General features: G+C 32.7%; 3 protein-coding genes across 4 annotated transcripts; 2 read left to right on the forward strand and 1 right to left on the reverse strand.

Moving 5' to 3' along the window:
- Positions 1 to 631: 631 nt before the first annotated feature.
- Positions 632 to 5,375, reverse strand: LOC131175423 (glutamate decarboxylase). The gene is made up of 4 exons (XM_058139707.1): positions 5,185 to 5,375; positions 4,868 to 5,072; positions 4,221 to 4,421; positions 632 to 1,129 (listed from the first exon to the last, which is right to left on the reverse strand). The coding sequence occupies exons 1-4, from the start codon at positions 5,271 to 5,273 to the stop codon at positions 650 to 652; spliced, it is 975 nt and encodes a 324-aa protein (XP_057995690.1). The 5' UTR covers positions 5,274 to 5,375; the 3' UTR covers positions 632 to 649.
- Positions 5,376 to 6,773: 1,398 nt separating this feature from the next.
- LOC110643064 (cysteine-rich receptor-like protein kinase 44) lies at positions 6,774 to 11,439 on the forward strand. Of its 2 annotated transcripts, XM_021795289.2 has the most exons (7): positions 6,774 to 7,434; positions 8,090 to 8,281; positions 8,356 to 8,486; positions 8,918 to 9,131; positions 9,898 to 10,129; positions 10,711 to 10,861; positions 10,944 to 11,439. In XM_021795289.2, exons 1-7 carry the CDS (start codon positions 7,410 to 7,412, stop codon positions 11,265 to 11,267), a joined length of 1,269 nt encoding a protein of 422 aa, XP_021650981.2. In that variant the 5' UTR covers positions 6,774 to 7,409; the 3' UTR covers positions 11,268 to 11,439. The 2 variants fall into 2 exon arrangements, with proteins under 2 accessions (XP_021650981.2, XP_021650982.2); XM_021795290.2 differs by lacking the exon at positions 6,774 to 7,434 and having other exon boundaries at positions 8,053 to 8,281.
- Positions 11,440 to 15,060: 3,621 nt separating this feature from the next.
- On the forward strand, positions 15,061 to 16,673 carry LOC110643081 (glutaredoxin-C4). The gene is made up of 4 exons (XM_021795321.2): positions 15,061 to 15,383; positions 15,733 to 15,806; positions 16,191 to 16,289; positions 16,403 to 16,673. Exons 1-4 carry the CDS (start codon positions 15,229 to 15,231, stop codon positions 16,471 to 16,473), a joined length of 399 nt encoding a protein of 132 aa, XP_021651013.1. The 5' UTR covers positions 15,061 to 15,228; the 3' UTR covers positions 16,474 to 16,673.
- The last annotated feature ends 1,481 nt before the right edge of the window (positions 16,674 to 18,154 follow it).

An 18,154-nucleotide genomic window follows, 5' to 3' on the forward strand; every position in this document is an offset into this window, starting at 1 on the left:
TTCTTTTGGTACTGACTTTAGTAGATCTTTGAATAAGTCAGTTAGGTTTGTGAAGACTGATGAATTTGGAACTGTTGGCCTTTTAGCCAGATGAATTAGTCCTTTAGAGGAATAAACTGAAGGTGGTTCAAAAATTCACATTTATTCCACCATTTAATAAGGACTCTTCAAGTTAACCATGGGACATGTTCTGTTGAAAACTCGAAAAATTTTTTATATTTCTTTCTTGAGATAATATAATCCCATCTGACTATCCAAGGTATTTTTAGTGGTTTACACATTAGGGAGAGAGGAATCTTATCCTAGGTGAATCTCTCAATTTATGAAGAAATCATAAAGAAAAAGAAAAGATATCATGTATGGCTGATCAAGCTCTATGTTTTAGTGGTTTACACATTAGGGAGAGAGGAATCTTATCCTAGGTTGTCATCCTAGTTGAGAGATTCACCTACCATCAAGCTGATAAGCTTGCAGGTGTAATCAAGCTCTAATTTCACTTCTTATAGTCAACATCTCACCTTTAACACCAGAATGCAGGAAATCAAGAATATGGAACCAACTTAAACCAAAAGAAAGAAGCACACATGCGGTAAGCTTATTATTTTTCTCTTTCCCTTTATTTTTTTGAATCTTTTTTTCTTCTCATCCTTTACCAATTACCTTTTGAGAAGTTGAGAGTGAAAGTGGGTTGATCAGACCCAAGGTAGTTAATGTGAAAAATAAGCTCCTCTGGCAGGTCTTCCTCAGTCCTCCAAATTACCCAACCAACACCAGCATATACAAGACCATACTTATGACCACTTACATTAATACTCTTCACCAATGGCAAACGGAAATCCCACACAAGATCTGGGTAAACGAAAGGAGCAATGAAGCCTCCACTGGCAGCATCAACATGAATTGGGGTATCCCATCCAGTCTCCTCATTCTTTTTAGTGAGTAGTTCATTAAGAAGCTTCACATCTTCAAATTCTCCCGTCAGGGTTGATCCTAAAATGGCTGCAACACAGATTGTATTCTCATCTACCATCTCAACTGCTTTCACAGGGTCCATCACATAATAGCCCTCTGTCAGCTTCACCTCCTTCAGTTCAACTTCAAAGTACCTTGCAAATTTCTCCCAGCAGACCTGTGTAACATAATTTGCAGAGCATTTAACAATGAAACAAATGACTGAAATCCTAATAAAAATCAATTGCCATAACAAATACAATGGTAATAAAGTTTAATGTTACATAACAACCTGCACACTTACTGAAACAGAGGAATAGGGAGAGAAAGAGATAGAAACAGATGAGAAAAGAGAATAGAAGTAGATGAGAAAAGAGCAGAGAGTAGATGAGAACAGAAAGAGAATATTTCAGAGATGAGAGATATCTTTGGTTATTAATGATCTTAATTAGTCTCCTCTTTACAATTAAGTTCCTAGTTATACTTCTTTGGATTCTATAACTGCTCTCTACAATTACAATTGACTGGAGAGTAATTACAATAGACTAGTACAATAGAATCTCCCTATTTAACTGCTAGACTAACTCCCTAACTGCTCTGCTCCTTACTCATAACATTTAAGCTGTGGTGATTCCCAACCCACCTTCCCCACGTTAGTAAAGTTTGAAAAGTGAGAAATCAAAATGGATTTTTTTTACCCTTTATAAATTAATTGAAGAGGTTTTTAACTATTTAAAGCAGATGTATCAAATCCCAAATAGAATGGTAAACATTCAATCTGTGTATAATATGAAACTTCGATCCAAACATAGATATGTAGCTCCAATATTATCACAAAGAAACAAGTGGGGAAACTAATGGAATGCCAAGCTCCAGTTGCAAATTTGGAACGAAACTAGTTAAAAGGCTGTAGCAGCAACGGTGCTGTACTTCACTCTAGTGGATGAATGAGCAACAAAATTTTGCTTGCATGAGTACCAAGATATAACACTTATACCAAGAGGCACTATGTATGCTGATGCTGAAGTATAATAATTATTGTTGTTTGCCTAATCTGCATTATAAAATACATGGCAATCAAGAGGAGAGTGGTTTCCAAGGAATAAGCTATGACGAATTGTACCCTTTAAGGTAGAAAAGAGCTCTCTTGACTATGGTCCAATCATAAATTGAGATAATTAGCTCACTGAAAATGCAATGTCCGATTGAGTGAGATAAATACCAAAACACGCCAACTCCTCTATGATACACAGTGGAAACTTTGATGGTAGGGAGTCAAAATTAAAACTAGAGCACATGAATTGGCAATCGGAATAGAAATTTCCTTCACCACTAGCCATGTTGTTAGATTTCTTTGAGATATCATGTATACATTCATATTGGGATAGGGAAAAACCACTAGAAGTCCACACGCCAAGAAAATAATGCAGGTCCCTAAATCTTTGAGAAGCAGTTAAGGAGGATAAAAATAAATTTAGAAATAAAGGACTTATAACTTCTACAAAATCATGAAGACAAACTAAGTGTAAGCCTAAATATTGTTGTGAGAATAAATACATATAAATTTGCTTTAGAATTCACCAAGATATTTCCAAGAAGAAAATAACTTAGTTCCTTGTATCACATACAAGAAGTCTTGTTTTCCAAACTATAAATAGCTTTGTGAGGTCAACAAAAAACATGATATCCCAAAGTAGAGTCAACAACTCCAAGTGATTAAACCACATACAATTCCTCAAATATAGTTACATGGGGGGAACACATTGTTCACATCTAAGGGTGAGGCTTATGAAATAAAGCTTTAGGTGGAGATTTGAGATGTCATAAAGAAGCAAGAACACAATTGATTAGATAGTGATACTATTCGCCCAAAATCCTAGTCAAACAGTCAAATTTATGTCCAGCGTAGTAGCCGAATAGTCAGAATCACTTCCAACTCGACAGTCAAGAAGTCGGATGATATTGAGATGGTCAACTAGAACAAACGAGCTGAGCAAATAGAAGACCGAACAAACCTTCGTCCGCCCAACAAGGCAAACGAAGATCATACTGAGCAAGCAACTATGACAAGCAGAGTTCGGATCTCAAGGACCGAGCAATAATCACCCTAGCAATCAAGCAAAAGAGGATTTCATAAAGACAATCTCGAAATTTTAGCCAAGATAACATCCATAAACACAATAACGGTTATTTACTTAGAAAGCCTATAAATACCAACCAAGTGGCCAGAACTAGGTAGGCATATTCATTCTGTAATTCTTATCAAATAGTTCTCTAATATTTTCTCAACTCTCTCAATTAGATCTCTGACTTGAGCATCGGAATGGCCTGCTAGTAGGCCATCCACCTCATCTTTTCTCCTATTGCAGGTTTACATGGCACCAGGACTAGAACCGAAATTCCCCTGGTAGCATCAGATCGATAATTGTTTGAAATGCACGAGAAAGAAAAAGGGAGAGAAGCATGATAAAGTAACTTCAATCCAGTTTCCACTATGTGCCTGCCTTTTCTCTACCAAGCACCAAGACACAATGTCCAGATGTGTGGTGAAATTAGAAATTCCATGTTGGGGGAGAGAGTTTCAACTTTGAATATATCCCCTGCCAGAAGAAATAGAGATAATAGGTGTATTGAAGTATGTTATTGCTTTGAATGTAGGAAGTAGGAATAACGTACTAATTAATTTATTCTCATAGGATAGAGGAGATATACTTAATAAAATGTTCAATGAAATATACTGAGATTCAAAAGAAAACATTGGAGTAGGACCCCAGATTAAATGAAGGCACTGATACCGGAGTAGGACCCCAGTTTGTTGAACCATATGTGATGAAGTTTAGTGGAGAAATTGTGACACTAGTAGTACAAGAATTGGACCAACAGGTCTCCTTTCAGCTTAGTATCATAACATGTACAACTCAGACCATATTTATGCTCTTGTTATTAATATCAACTGTTCTTATTCTTTACCATTGGTCAAGAGAATAAAAGTATGAATCACAGATGAAGGTAAACATCACAAAATGTAAACACTCAAACGAGCATGCCAAGAAAATATGGCATGATGTTTGCTGGAAAACATGTTACTAGTAGCATCACTACTCCAATATATGAAATAGATTGCAAAAGAAGACAACCATTAAACTTCAAAACACACACACACACACACACACACACACGAAAAAAATGAATGAGAGGATAACCAGATTGCACTTCTAAAAATAAGCGGCACGATAAGTTTAACAAAAAGAAAGAGATTTAAAACTCACCTGCACATTAGCTCCGGTCACTATGTTGGGCTTATCGTAAGTTTTGCCCTCTGCTTTTCTCTTGTTCTGCCACTTCCTTTTAAAAGCTAATCCAGCCAGCATGATCGCCTCTGATGATCCCACAGTCCCTACTCCAATTGCAGTTTCATCATCTCCAACAGGAGCATGGAACAGGTGAGCTATCATATTCACACACCGATTCTGCAGGACCAGAATTACAATGTGAGAAAAAGATGTAATATCTTCAAAGAAATTGTGCCTCGTCCATAACATTAATAATTAGAAAAAAAAATGACAAAGTAAAATTCATCACATAATGAAAATTCAGAAAGAAGATATTTTGCATTTTGAGGAGAAGATTCCTCAACTAAGACAAAAGTAAGCAAGTGGAATAAATGAATTTACAACTAGTTTATCATATAAGTCACTTGTTCAGTACCATTACAAATAAAGAAACAGCACTTTCTTTTTGTTGTGTATTGACAACTAAACAAAGAAATACACAACTATTTGTCACTTGAATTCTCTTCAATGGTGTTTAATTGGATAAGAAAATTCAAGTCTAATTTAAATATTTGAATATGAATATACTGTTTACTTGAAAATTATAATTAAGTAGTGAATAAAAGAGGTATATATGATAAAACCTGGAGCTCCGTGGTAACTGGGTACTCATCCATGTCAACATAATTCTTGTTAATGGAAGTCATGATGAGATCAGTACACTCGGGCTCCATCCAAGTGGTGACAAAGGAAGCCAAGTTAAGCCTTGGATTCCCATCCAACATCAGCTCATCATTAATCATCTGATATGCTGCTTCCTTGGGCATCGACCTCTCTGGCATCTTAAACCTGCACCCACACCCATACGTACCTTCACTGTTACTATATACTGATAAGATCACATAAGATGGTAAAGTAATTGAGGAATGTAAGCAAGCAAGAGAAAATTAAGGAAATTGACCTTGGAACAGGAGTGCGAACATATCTGGAAGCAAAAGTGGAGTGCAAAAGCTCGTTGGAGTCGGCAGCAATGGTGGTAGTTATGACCATCCTTCTTCAGTTCTTCGTATGAGAATGAGAAATGTGGCAGCAATACATGCAACTGAGAATAGAATAAGTTATATAAAGAAAAAGCAATTGGAACTGGCACGATGGTGCTGTGCTAGAGCTAGTGGGCCGATGCCGAGTTGCTTTCCAATAGGAAAGATATCGATAATGATTTAGTACAGAGACACGTGGCGGTATCCAGGCAACATGACTGTTGGTTGGAACATGGAAAATAGAACCTATTCTATACTTTGAAATACAAATGCGAACATGCACCGTTTGTTTAACTCATTGTAATTTCAACTGAAATTAAAATATTATTTTTTAATAATAAATAATAAATTTATATTTCTAAATTTAAAAATAATTTATTATCTAAAAAATAACTCAGAAATTGAATCTTTCTTCCTCAAGTCTCTCCCTTTCGAGCTACTCAAGTGTTTTTCTTTTCCATTCTCTGTCTTCTACCATGAAGATCCCCTAGCATCGCATCAATGCCTCTTCTTCTTTCGAGGAGTTGAATGCAACGAAGACATGATCGATATCATTTAGGGCAAAAAAGAATTGGATTGAACTGGCGAAAACGTATTCAAACTTTCATATTCCGACCATCCCTTACTGTCATTAAGTTTAATTTGTGTTTCCGAAGTCACCTTCTGGACTAATAGCAACTCCCAGACACATGTAAAATCTATTGATAATCTTTGAAAGGAAAATGTTCCATTTTTTTTCAATTTACAATGAATTTTAAAATTCATTAATAAATCACGCTTAAAAATTTGTAGAATCAATTTTACTCTTTATTTCATTTCATTATTTCTTCTACTTTCTCTTATTTCACTCTTTCTTCCCACTTATCATTCCATTTTCTTTTTATTTTTATCTCATTTTTTCCTTTTTTATTAATATATTCTTCATTTTCTTTTTCACTCATTTGCTTTTATTAAATTCATTTTTTTATTATCTTTTTTCTTATCTTTATTTTATTTTTCTTTTTTTTTTTTGAATTTTACTCTTAGTCTTTCAGTTTTTCGTATTTTTTCTCTTGTGTATATATATATATATATATATATATATATATATATATATATATATATATATATATATATATTTTTTTTTTACATTTTTCCATCTTCTTTTTCTCTCATTTCCCTTTTTTATTTTTATTTTTTTTCTGATTTTCATTTTTTTAATTTCACTCTTTATTTTTTTTAACTTTTTATCATTTTTTTCATTAAAAAAAATTAACTTATAATTAAATTTTATTTATCATCCATCAAATAAGTGTATATCACCTACCTTTAATTTATATAAAAAAATCTAAATTTTAATTTAGCATATTTTTTTTTGAAATTTTTATAAAAATATTTATAATAATTTAAGTTGTAATTATATAATTTTCCTTTCAAAGTTTTGTAGCCGGTTTAAAATTTAAAACCGTTATTTATTTTTTATTTATTTAAAATAAAAACAATAATACTTGAGTAACGGCGGGTAAAACTTATCCATGCGTAGCCGATTTCATTGGTCGGATCGGGTGACTAAAACTATCGATCCTTTGCCATCCCTTTCAAGTTTCAGCACGAGTTTTGCAGTCTTTTCAAGCTGTGTGCGGCAAATGTGTATAGATCAGCGGATGGATGCGCCAACAAACTCGACATCAGTAAATGGCCTCGAAAATTTCTTTGGAAATGGTTTTGGACTCTGTCGTCAGGGTTGCAGAGATTGGGTAGTTTTCTTGGGGAGTAGAGGGGACTTTTTCTATGGCATTTGGGGCAATAAGAAAAATAAAAAGAATGGTCGGCTATGGCTGGCGCTTCACAAGCAGGAAGACATTGTAAGGAATCAAAGACGCGTTTTTTCATGCACAAGAATACTTGCACTTGTACTGCTGCGTGTGTGTTTCGCCGTCTACTAATGAAGACATTTTGGATCTTTCTCCTCGTCTTTGATCCTCCAATTCCCTTCGATTGATCCTATGTTACAGCTGCACTCTCTTTTCCTGTCTGGACCGTTCTACCCTTTTTTAAAGAAACGAAACAAAACATTTATTTTTATTTTTGTTTTCCTGAAAAAACAAGGAATTAGAAGAGAGAATTAGCTTTCATTCCTAGAAAAATACTTGCTTCGAAGCTTGTGATGATGGCTCGCCGAGCAGTAGAAGGTACGATTACTGGAAATTGTTATTATTAATTTTTTTTCTATATGCAGAGGATCCATCAGTTGCTTTCAATTATGTGCAATTCTGATTTCTGATTATCAGTAGAGTAGTGGAATTGGTTGTGAATGTACTAAGAGTGTTGCAGTGTTCTCCACTTTCATCATCTTCCTTTTCAGCTATTTGATTCTCATTTCTTGAATTTGGAATGTACCCTTTGCTCTAATGCCATAAAATTTTTCTTGAAAATTAAAAATTTCAAGGTTCATTCAATGAGTTTTCCTTTCGTAATTACTCATTCTGTGGTGGAAAAACGACATTGTTTCTTCTTTCTAGCTGAGCTTGACATGGATAGGTTGAGGTGAAAAGCTAAGCAAAGTTTGGGTATTTATTGATGGAAGACAGAAAATGAAAGGCAAAATACTGATCATCTCAACTAATTCGAATGTATTGAAAGGCAAATCATAAAAAGCTCATGGTACTTAAGCCATTCTCAGACTTCCTGTACACAATATTCAAATGGGGAAGGCTGATGGGAGATGAATGTTACTGGGGATGGAATATGGCTGTGGGATGAGTTTGGCTTGTTTTAATGGATTTTATTTCTTTGATTAGTTTCCTTTAAATATCCACTGAAATATGAGCAATCAAATGCATGCAGTGATCTCTCCACCTCCCACTAAGCTTCAGATTCAGGGCTCATCCTCTTCATCACATTCTTCAGCTTTATTCTTTTTCCTTGGAGGGATAATTTTTCTCATTATATTGCTGATTCTCATAGTAGCGTTTTGGAAGTTTGTCAAACCTTCAGAGACAATGAAGTTTTTACTGAGGAGAAATAAAAAGCAGAAAGGTAATAGTAATACAATTATGAGCGTTTAACATAATCAGCCATCTAAAGTTATATGCTCTTATACCTGAATGCAGCTTCTGCTGATTTCTGGAGTGGGAACCTTCGAACCATAAGCTATTTTGACTTCAATACATTGAAGAAGGCAACTAAAAATTTTCATCCTAGTAATCTTCTTGGAAGAGGTGGATTTGGACCTGTCTATCGGGTAATTCATGCTGTATCTAAAATGTCTATTTTGGTTGATTAACTAGTTCCATTCTAAAGTTTTTATTTGTGATTCCTCTGCATGCATCAAAACTTCCTTACATGGGCTTAAATGGGTTGTAATAATAATAATAATAATAATAATAATAATAATAATAATAATAAGTCTTTTCATAGGATGCTGATATTGAATGAGTGTATGACTTTATTTGATTTATGTCTTCAGATCAGAAGTTAACAAATCATTTAACAACCGTGACATGTTGAACTGGAACTATACTTAGGCAAACAGTATGTGGTTCTGTACCTTTGAGAGTTTTTACCACCATTCACTTGGAGCTGCTAAAATCACATTCATTGAATTTCATCAACAAGCTTCATGCTTTATATTTTTTCACTTAAGATTTTGTGATGGTTGCTACCATTCCATAGGGAAAGTTAGCTGATGGCAGAATGGTGGCAGTTAAAAAGTTGTCTCTTGAAAAATCCCAGCAAGGGGAATCAGAATTTCTTTCAGAGGTGAGGATGATCACAAGCATCCAACACAAGAACTTGGTTCGACTTCTTGGGTGTTGCTCGGATGGGCCCCAACGACTACTTGTGTATGAGTACATGAAGAATAGGAGTTTAGACCTCATACTATATGGTATCACTATCATCTCAATCTGCTATTTCTCTTCTTCTTGGTATTATTTGTTACAATATGTAGGTACAAGCTGTATCTTCTTCTCAACATAAGAAATCCTGTGATTGTTTGAAATGGTTCTCTGATCTCTCCCAAGGGATGCAGCAGAGCAATGTCTGGGTGAACCTCATAGGCAGGAGTTAGGGTCTACTGCTAATACCTATTTGAGGCTAGCCCAATAATGCTGATGAGGTTCCCTGTTCAACTCTGTAAACTCTCCATCCAGTTTAGTACACTGCTCAATTACAGATTTGCATAGGATCCAGTTTAACTTATTAATCAGATGCCTCAAGGTAGGTTGTATCAAACCTAAAATGAATACAAATACCAAGCCCAGGTCATTTACAGACTATTTTCCAGATCCAAGGACAATTCCTCCAAGTACTGCTTTTTTTTTTCCTTTTTTTTATAGGTTGTACTGGTGGAACTGCAAACTGATTTACTAGTCATCATTTGGTTCCTGAGGAACAAAGACCAATTATTCTTATATAACTAAGGAACAAGCAGTACTATTTTTCTGAGTAATCTTCAACCATAAATTCATTTATTCTGTTCACAATCTTTTGGTTCCATAGAGTTTTTGGTAAGTAATAAATTAAATTTAAACAGAGATCTTTGGAGTAGCATAAATCACAGCATATTTGTCAGAAAGAAACCATTATTTTATTAAAGATGATACCATATTAAATGCTTTAGCTGAATATATGCCTTCATTTCTGTGATGCAGGAAAAAGCGATCATTTCCTAGATTGGAAAACAAGGTTCCAAATAATTTTAGGGATTGCTCGAGGATTACAGTATCTACACGAGGATTCACACCTAAGAATTGTTCACAGAGATATCAAAGCGAGCAACATTCTTCTTGATGATAAATTCCAACCTAGGATTGGAGATTTTGGGCTGGCTAGGTTCTTCCCAGAAGACCAAGCTTACCTAAGCACTACATTTGCTGGAACTTTGTAAGTTTTTATTGCAGAACTAGGAGTCTATGGAATTGCCTTACAAACCATTTGTTGCAACTCTTTAAGTAGTAGATTTGGTATAACTTGAACAAATAAGTGCAACCTTTGTTTCTGCTCTCTGATATATTGTCTCTCTTCTACTTTTTTGGTTTCCCCTCCTAGCACAGTAGCCACCAAATCTGACGCCATTATTGGCTATTGCAATGATCAATATCACCAACAAAGTCTTCCACAAAGGGTAACCAATGTATTCTTGCAATACAAAGATACCACACCAGTTGTGCCAAGTTTTTAGACCTTTGCACCATCGATGACAATCTTCTTTGTTTTCTTCTACATTGTGCTGTGGAAAGCAAATAAGAGTTGGATGAAAAATAAAAATTCTTTTATTTGATAAACTACTTGAAAGAATTAAATAAAGCTATGAGTTTTATGCTATTCATGCAACTGCTTTTATGAAGTGTGCTTCTGTAATTTTTATTGTACGGATATACCATTGAGCTTCACATATCAATTTCTGCTATTCTGGTCATATTTATCTATCATCTCTTTATAAATTGTCTTGTTCTCTTATTCAGAGGTTACACAGCCCCTGAGTATGCCATTAGAGGAGAATTGTCTGAAAAGGCAGACATCTATAGCTTTGGAGTGCTTGTCCTTGAAATTATTAGCTGCAGGAAGAACACAGATCTAACTTTACCATCAGATATGCAATACCTCCCTGAATATGTATGCCACTTAGTCACCTTCATTGAAGTGCTTTGATATTAAATTAAATACCTTGCCATTAACTCTTTCATTTGCTTTGCAGGCGTGGAAATTATATGAGAGGTCCAGTGTAATTGATCTAGTTGATCCTAGAATGCGAGAACATGGGTTTGTCGAGAAAGATGTGTTGCAAGCAATCGATTTAGCTTTCTTGTGTCTTCAACCTCATGCAAACTTGAGGCCCCCTATGTCAGAGATTGTTGCCATGTTAACATGCAAGGTTGAAATGGTGGGAACACCTGTTAAGCCGTCGTTCTTGGACAGGAGGAGTAGAAAAAAAGACGACTTTTCTTGGGATACCATATCTGAAGTCTTCCCTTCTCCTCTGCCAAGCCAGTCCCCTTCATTAACTCGACAAAAGAAGTGAGGTGTTTTCATGTTTAGACATCCTCTCAAGAAGAAATGAAAGTGTAGAATTATGTGGAAGTAGCCTTTTTTTTTTTTAATAAAATTACATACAACTCCTAGAGGTTTAGCTTAATATACATTCACTTTTGTCTACTATTTCAAAATTAAACACTTTAATCCTCCTGCTTTTATTGACGAAAAATATAAATTTTTTTGAGTTAAAACGTTCAATGATATAAAAATCCAAAAATTGTTGCGGATTAAATTTTAAAATTAGTACTAAATTATAGTCAGAGTCAATTGTTTTGGACTAAAATGAAATTAATAGCATAAATCTCAAGGACTAAAAATATTCTGCTGATAAGAAAATATTAAAAATCAAAACGTTTTTCAAAAAATTATTAATGAGTTTTATCTCCAGATATGCTATTTTAAAAGATCAAGCCTTGACATCTCTTCATCTTTGCAATAGAAGGAACTCGATATAACGAACAGATTCATATATGCTATAAATATTTATTATAAATTAGAAATATTTATTAAAATAAAATTTTAAAAACTTTTTTAAAATTTTATTTGTTATTAAATGATTTTATATTTTTATATCCTTGGATTAAAATATTCAAAAGTTCAATAACACATAATTAAAAAATAATTTTAAATATTCACATAACAGAAAAATAAAAAGATTTTTATTAAACAATAAATTTTAATTAAAATAAAAAATAAAAATTTACAATTTTTTACATTTTAAACAATTTTATATTTAAACAAAAATAAGACTCAAAGATTAACGACATTAATTAAATCTTAATCTCACATTAACTAAAATCAATTATGTAAAAATTTTTCATCGTTCAATTCTGTTTAAAATTAATTTTATATTAATATTAAAATTATATGACTAAAAAATAAAGAAAAAATTGATAGAAATATTTTGGCTTCTTGTTGGGTAAAGGTTTTTGTATTCTAATTTTTGAATTTTATGTAATTTTGTTTGATTATTATTATTTTATGCAAATCAAAAAAGAAAAAATTAAAAAAAAGTTTAGGTTTAATTATAATTTTAAAAGACGTAAATTTTTTTTAAAAAAGAAAATAATTTTAATATTGATTTGCGAAATTTAACATCAAAAAATTTTAGAACTTGATGGCGGATTTTATTGCTTCCACTGGGGCTATTGCTTGGAACATCTAGCGAGCCGTAACCAACTTTTGCGGAATCAAAAGCATTTTGAGTCTCAGGCTCTGGTTGACCATGGTCTCACTTTTCTTCGATCTTGACTTGATGCACAGTCCTATCGCATTTCTCGAACCAGTTCTTCTCATCCTCCAGCTCATGCTTGCGTGCAATCTTAGTTTGTTCCTCCTCTTGGTACTTTTAAATGCAATGTGGATGCGGCGACATTTGCTGATCATGGATGCAATGGTTTTGATTTTGTTTTGCGCAATGATAGGGGCGAGTTTGTGATTGCTGGATCGGGATGGAGTGTTGGCATCCTTGAGGCCAAATTTGCTGAAGCAGAGGCATTGAAGCAGACATTATTATGGCTGCATTCGCTACATTTCTCATCTTTGCTTTTTGAGGTTGATTCACTGTACTTATTTTATGAGATGACATCTTCTGTGGTGGATCATTCTGAATGGGGAACCGTCTTGTAGGACTTGCTGCTTCTTCTTAATCTGGGGAATAGTTTTTTTTCCCTCTGTTAGATCCCTCGACAGGCAAATAGAGTGGCTACTGTCTTGCTCGAACCTCACTTCCTCATTCTTGTTTTGCTTTGTGGTCTTCACCTTTACTGTTTATTTCCATTGTTGAATAGTGATACGTTGGATTCACAAGGATATTCACCGCAGCAGATAGCTTATAGATATTCAAGCAACTAAATCAAAGTGTTTGATAACCTCTTTTATAGAATATTTATCAATTGCCTTTTAGGTTAGCTCTAATTGTAGAGTTATTCTAATGTGTTTTTTGATCAGTTGGAAAAAAATAATCTTAACTTAAAAATATGCGCATATTCAATGTGGATGTTCTCATTATTTGGACTTGAAGTTTAGATCTCTTGATGGAATGCTGATATTCATATAAGGCCGGTTTGGTAGGGGTAGCCACAGTTGAGGAACCGTCGATTATGATTCCTGAACCGCTGGTTTAGGTTCAATGAAATCATGAACTTGAACAAAACCGCTAAGGTATGATTTGAAAGATGGTTTCTGAACCGTCGGTTCTGGTTCTAGCCCTGATTTAAAACGGTTTGAAGGGAGGTTCGAAAAAGGACGGTTCAAAACAGTTTGGATGACGGTTTGGGAGCGATTTAGGGACAGTTTAAGGGTAGTTTAGACAAAAAAAATTAGAGAAAAATTTTATTGATTCAAAATTTAAGTTATATTTATAAAAATATTTAATTTTTCTTATAAATCTTTCAATCAAAATAAAATAAGAAAAAAAAAGAAAAAAAAACTTATCTTTAAGAAAAATTTAATAAGTAAATATTTGAACCTGATTAAAAAACTAGAGATGAAATTAATTTTTTTTAAAGAAATTAATAAAAAGTATATGAATTTAATTTTGACTATGTATCCCTTTAGGATTTAGAGGAATCAAAACTTCTAATTCTATTACTTGCCTTTCTTTTTAAATTATATGATAATTGATAATTTAAAAAGTATAAAAGAGAAAATAAAATTAAAATAGAGGGTATTGAAAATTTTATTGAGGATTTAAAATAATAACAAAGTAATTAAGATAGTATTGAAAATTTTAGTAAGTACATAAAATAATAAAGTAGGAAAATTGAGAAAGTACTAGAAATTAAAAAGAGTGTAGAAAATAATTATTTAGAAAATTTGAGAGAAATTGAAAAAGTATTAAGAATTGAAGAGAGTGTAGAGAATTAATAATATATATAAATAAATTAGGAGTAAGATAACATATTTATTAAATTTTTTTGCATTTAAATCGCCTATTTAATCCGATTCAGAATAGTCAGTTCAATCCGGTTCGGAACCACCAGTTCACGGTTCCTGAAAAATATGAACCTGAACTAAACCACAAAAGAAAGGTTTCGGTCTGGTTCGAAGTCAATTCTAATTTTGATAAGTTTTGATCCAGTTTTGACTTAATCGGTTCCGATTCAAAACCGGACCGTGGCCACCCTACGGTTTGGTATATCAATGGAACAGGATGCAGCAATTAGAGCCTTTGATGAGACCAAATAGAATTGTAGGATTATCCTTGTTAAAAGAATTGAAGCACCAATTATAAAATGATTTATTTGATATTATTATTAAAATATTGTTAAAAATATTTTTTATTATATTACTTAAAAAATATTATAAATTAATTTAAAATTAAATTTAATATATTTTAATTATAAAATATTAAAATAAAAAATTTTTAAAATTATATATATATATATATATATATATATTAATTTTGAGTCTCAATATTATATAGAATCATACTTTTTTAAGTTTCTTTTTATTTCTTCTTAGTATATTGATTACAATTTTTTAAATTATTTATTATTTATTTAAATATTTCAATTATAAAATAAATAATATAATATAATATAATAAATTAATAATTAATAATTAAATATTTAACATAAATTAACTACAATCATAACAGCGATTGTTATCCGATGTATTTAACGATTAAGCTAAAATGAAAGTATTTTATTTAGTTAAAAAAATTAGGACTTGATTGTAAAGAATGAAAGTTCAGGAATTAAATGTAAAAATGATTAATTTGTGGGGCTCAAAAGAATATAGTTACCCTTCTTATCATCCATCACGGGGTTATTTAGTTAATAATTGCAAGTAAGTCCAGCTATTGAGCATAATCTTCCGATTTCTCCTTTCTCTCGACCAAAATAGCTGCGGGAGTGAGGTTAAGCCTCCGGAAGTGAAAGAAAAAGTCTCTCTGCGCTTTTGCTTTGCTGTAGACTGCTGCTGGTAGGTAAACTTATTCTTCAATGGCGGCGGCGAGGATAAGAGTATCATCAATCTTGGCAATAACAGTAATTGCAGCCTCTCTCAGTTTGGCATCTACCACCACTCCTCAGGTTGATTTTGTGAAGAAAACCGTATCTTCCCACAAGATCGTCATCTTCTCCAAGTCCTATTGCCCGTATGACTCTCTCTCCCTATCTAATTCGCCTTAGATTTACCGGATCCTTTAAAGATTAATGAAAATTGCTGCTACAAAATTCACTAATTAGTTTAATTTTAGTTCTTTATTATCTAAAGTTTAGTTTTTTTTATTGTTAATTTGTCTGTTTGGCAATTTTCAAACTTAAAAAAGTTAAAGAAAAACAATTCCTAAATTTATTTTTCTTCTTCTATTTCAAAAAGGAAATATTATATGGGGTTTCTGTCAAAATGTTTCCGGGAGTAGGTTAACAAGACAGACTTTTGGCCATTTACAGTTTTTTTTTTATTATTTATTTGTTTGGGGTGTGTGTGTGTTTTCTCTACAGATACTGTAGGAGGGCTAAAGCTGTTTTTGAAGAATTGAAGGAGGTACCACACGTTGTTGAGCTAGATCAGAGAGGTTTGTTCACAAACTTCATCATCAATTTCAATGCTGAAGCAGAATGTAGATCTAATCATAGAGAAATTTTGAACGACAAGACCTAATCTACTTAATGTCCCTGCCCCCTCCAACGCGCACGCATAAAAATCTAATTATAAAAATAACAGGAAATCAAGGAATAACTAAACTTGCTTCCTTGTTATAGCAATATGCTTTGCTTGATATTGTTGTGTAAATCTCCTGCCTCTGTTTTGAGCTCTGCTTTAAATATTGGCATGCATAAGGCTATATTTTAGTAACAATGGATTGCTTGGTAGAGCAAGTTACATTTTTGGCATTTGAACTTTAAATTTTATCCAGTGCTTGTGTGATTTGGCTGGAAAGTAACCAATTATCCTACAGATGATGGGCAGGACATTCAAGATGCCCTGAGTAAAATTGTTGGTAGGCGTACAGTTCCTCAAGTTTTCATAAATGGAAAGCACATTGGTGGCTCTGATGGTAAGTTTTACTTCTTTTGCAAAGAAATGCAAGAATTTGTGTTTTGTTATCTGTTGAAAGAAAGAATTATGTCAAATATTCCTCACAGAACGCATCTGATGTCTTGATAACAGATACAGTTGAAGCTTATAAAAGTGGAGAACTGGCTAAGCTTCTAGGTATTGCTGGTAAGGATGATCTCTGATCCAGTACTATACTCGGTGTCAGTTACCAGAATAATGTGCCAAAGCAATGCACATGATGTGACTTTTTCTACTGTTGGACAAGACTGTTAAAATGGTTTTGCATTCTGATTCAATATGGCCATCAATATATGGGCAAATTATTAAAACTATGCTTGTTTCTTCATTGGTTCTATCCAAGTATCGTGGACAGTTTTCTCAATTTTTTTTACCCCTCCAGGTTGCACAGAATAAAATTATGGATATAGCTTTACATTTTATCTATGCTCGTCGAATATGTTGGTTAGGAAAAGCTTTTTCAAATTAGCAAGTGAAGTAAAAAAAAAATGGAGTGCCAATATTAATAGCACCAATCTTGAATCAATGGTGCTATTCTTCCACAGCAGTCTCTAACAATGGAGAGATTCTTCCACAGCAGTCACCTGCCAGACATTCTTACAAAATGTAATATTTTAGAATTAAAATTTTGAGTTACTTTACACGCGGAATATTTTGTGGTTAATGAAGCGTTTTGGGGTTAAATACTGTAATTAGGCAGAGCTTTTTTATTCCACTATGTTATTTGTTTCTCAAGAAAGAAATAGAAATTTTGAGTAGAATTGAAGTTAAATTTAAAATTTTCATTTGTGAGCTCAAAGGTTAAAAATTTTATTTTTATTTTTATTTTTACATATTTGTGAAACTAATAGCATTAAAAATATTATTTTAAATTGTCAAGCTAGTAATTTAAAAGCTTTTGAATAATAAAATATTAATGAAAACAATCTCACAGTACTTTTTTGATAAAAATTGAGATACTGACCTTTAAGCATTGTTATTAATCCCAGCCTTTAAGCATTGTTATTAAATCTAGTTTGATTTTTTAATTAAATCGGATAAAAAATTAAACTCCAAAAAATTGAATGGTTTGATAATTAAATTGGTGATCCAGTGATTCAATTAATTTAAAATTTTTGAATTTAAATTATTTTAATATTTAAAAATTTAAATTTATATTAATAAATTTATAGCCTAAACGAGTTAACAATTTTAAACACAAGGCATTATATTAATAAGAAATGAAATGCAGACCCTTAAAACGCAAAACTACATGCCACTTCTTTTGTACTCTTCCCAAAGAGTAATATATGGAGTTTTTAGGAAAAATTGCTATTTGAATAGTAGATATGACTAAAATTATTAAAAAGGACATCAATTTTCTAAAATTAAAACTAATTATCATTAATACAAGTTTTGAAGAGACCCATAAAATTAATCATAAGTGGCTTTAAGATCCTTGGAGGGGAACGGAGCCCTGCGAGAACCTATAACCCTAATTCATGACCATGTAGTCTCATGAGCAAAACTGAGATAAAGTAAGATGTGAATTCAGGTTAACCTCACACTAATTTTCAAAGTAATTATGGATCAACAAGAAGGGAAAAACATAAAAATAAATTGGACAAAATCTAAATCTACACAAAACGAAGAAATAACATAGGAAATGAGCAGCCGCAAAAGAAAAGTCTCAAAGATCTAGAATGGAGAAAAGAGAGACTCAGATTCTATTCCTCAATTTTTGAACATCTTTGAGCTCATGATTCAAATTAACAAAATAAAAACACATGATTCAATCGCAAAAAGATGCACAATTAGCACCATAATCTAATATATGAGCACCCGAAAGTGTAATTAAAAGAATAA

This window comes from Hevea brasiliensis, chromosome 17, assembly GCF_030052815.1.
Source record: "Hevea brasiliensis isolate MT/VB/25A 57/8 chromosome 17, ASM3005281v1, whole genome shotgun sequence".
NCBI lineage: Eukaryota > Viridiplantae > Streptophyta > Magnoliopsida > Malpighiales > Euphorbiaceae > Hevea > Hevea brasiliensis.

Coding starts and splice junctions, on each gene's coding strand:
- LOC131175423 (XM_058139707.1), bottom strand. CDS start 5,273: ATGGTCATAACTACCACCATTGCTGCCGACTCCAACGAGCTTTTGCAC. Junction 4,422..4,867: donor CAGTTACCACGGAGCTCCAG/GTTTTATCATAT, acceptor CTGGTCCTGCAG/AATCGGTGTGTGAATATGAT. Junction 1,130..4,220: donor TGACCGGAGCTAATGTGCAG/GTGAGTTTTAAA, acceptor TATGTTACACAG/GTCTGCTGGGAGAAATTTGC.
- LOC110643064 (XM_021795289.2), top strand. CDS start 7,410: ATGATGGCTCGCCGAGCAGTAGAAG. Junction 7,435..8,089: donor GGCTCGCCGAGCAGTAGAAG/GTACGATTACTG, acceptor AAATGCATGCAG/TGATCTCTCCACCTCCCACT. Junction 9,132..9,897: donor TTTAGACCTCATACTATATG/GTATCACTATCA, acceptor TCTGTGATGCAG/GAAAAAGCGATCATTTCCTA.
- LOC110643081 (XM_021795321.2), top strand. CDS start 15,229: ATGGCGGCGGCGAGGATAAGAGTATCATCAATCTTGGCAATAACAGTA. Junction 15,807..16,190: donor TGTTGAGCTAGATCAGAGAG/GTTTGTTCACAA, acceptor ATTATCCTACAG/ATGATGGGCAGGACATTCAA. Junction 16,290..16,402: donor GCACATTGGTGGCTCTGATG/GTAAGTTTTACT, acceptor TCTTGATAACAG/ATACAGTTGAAGCTTATAAA.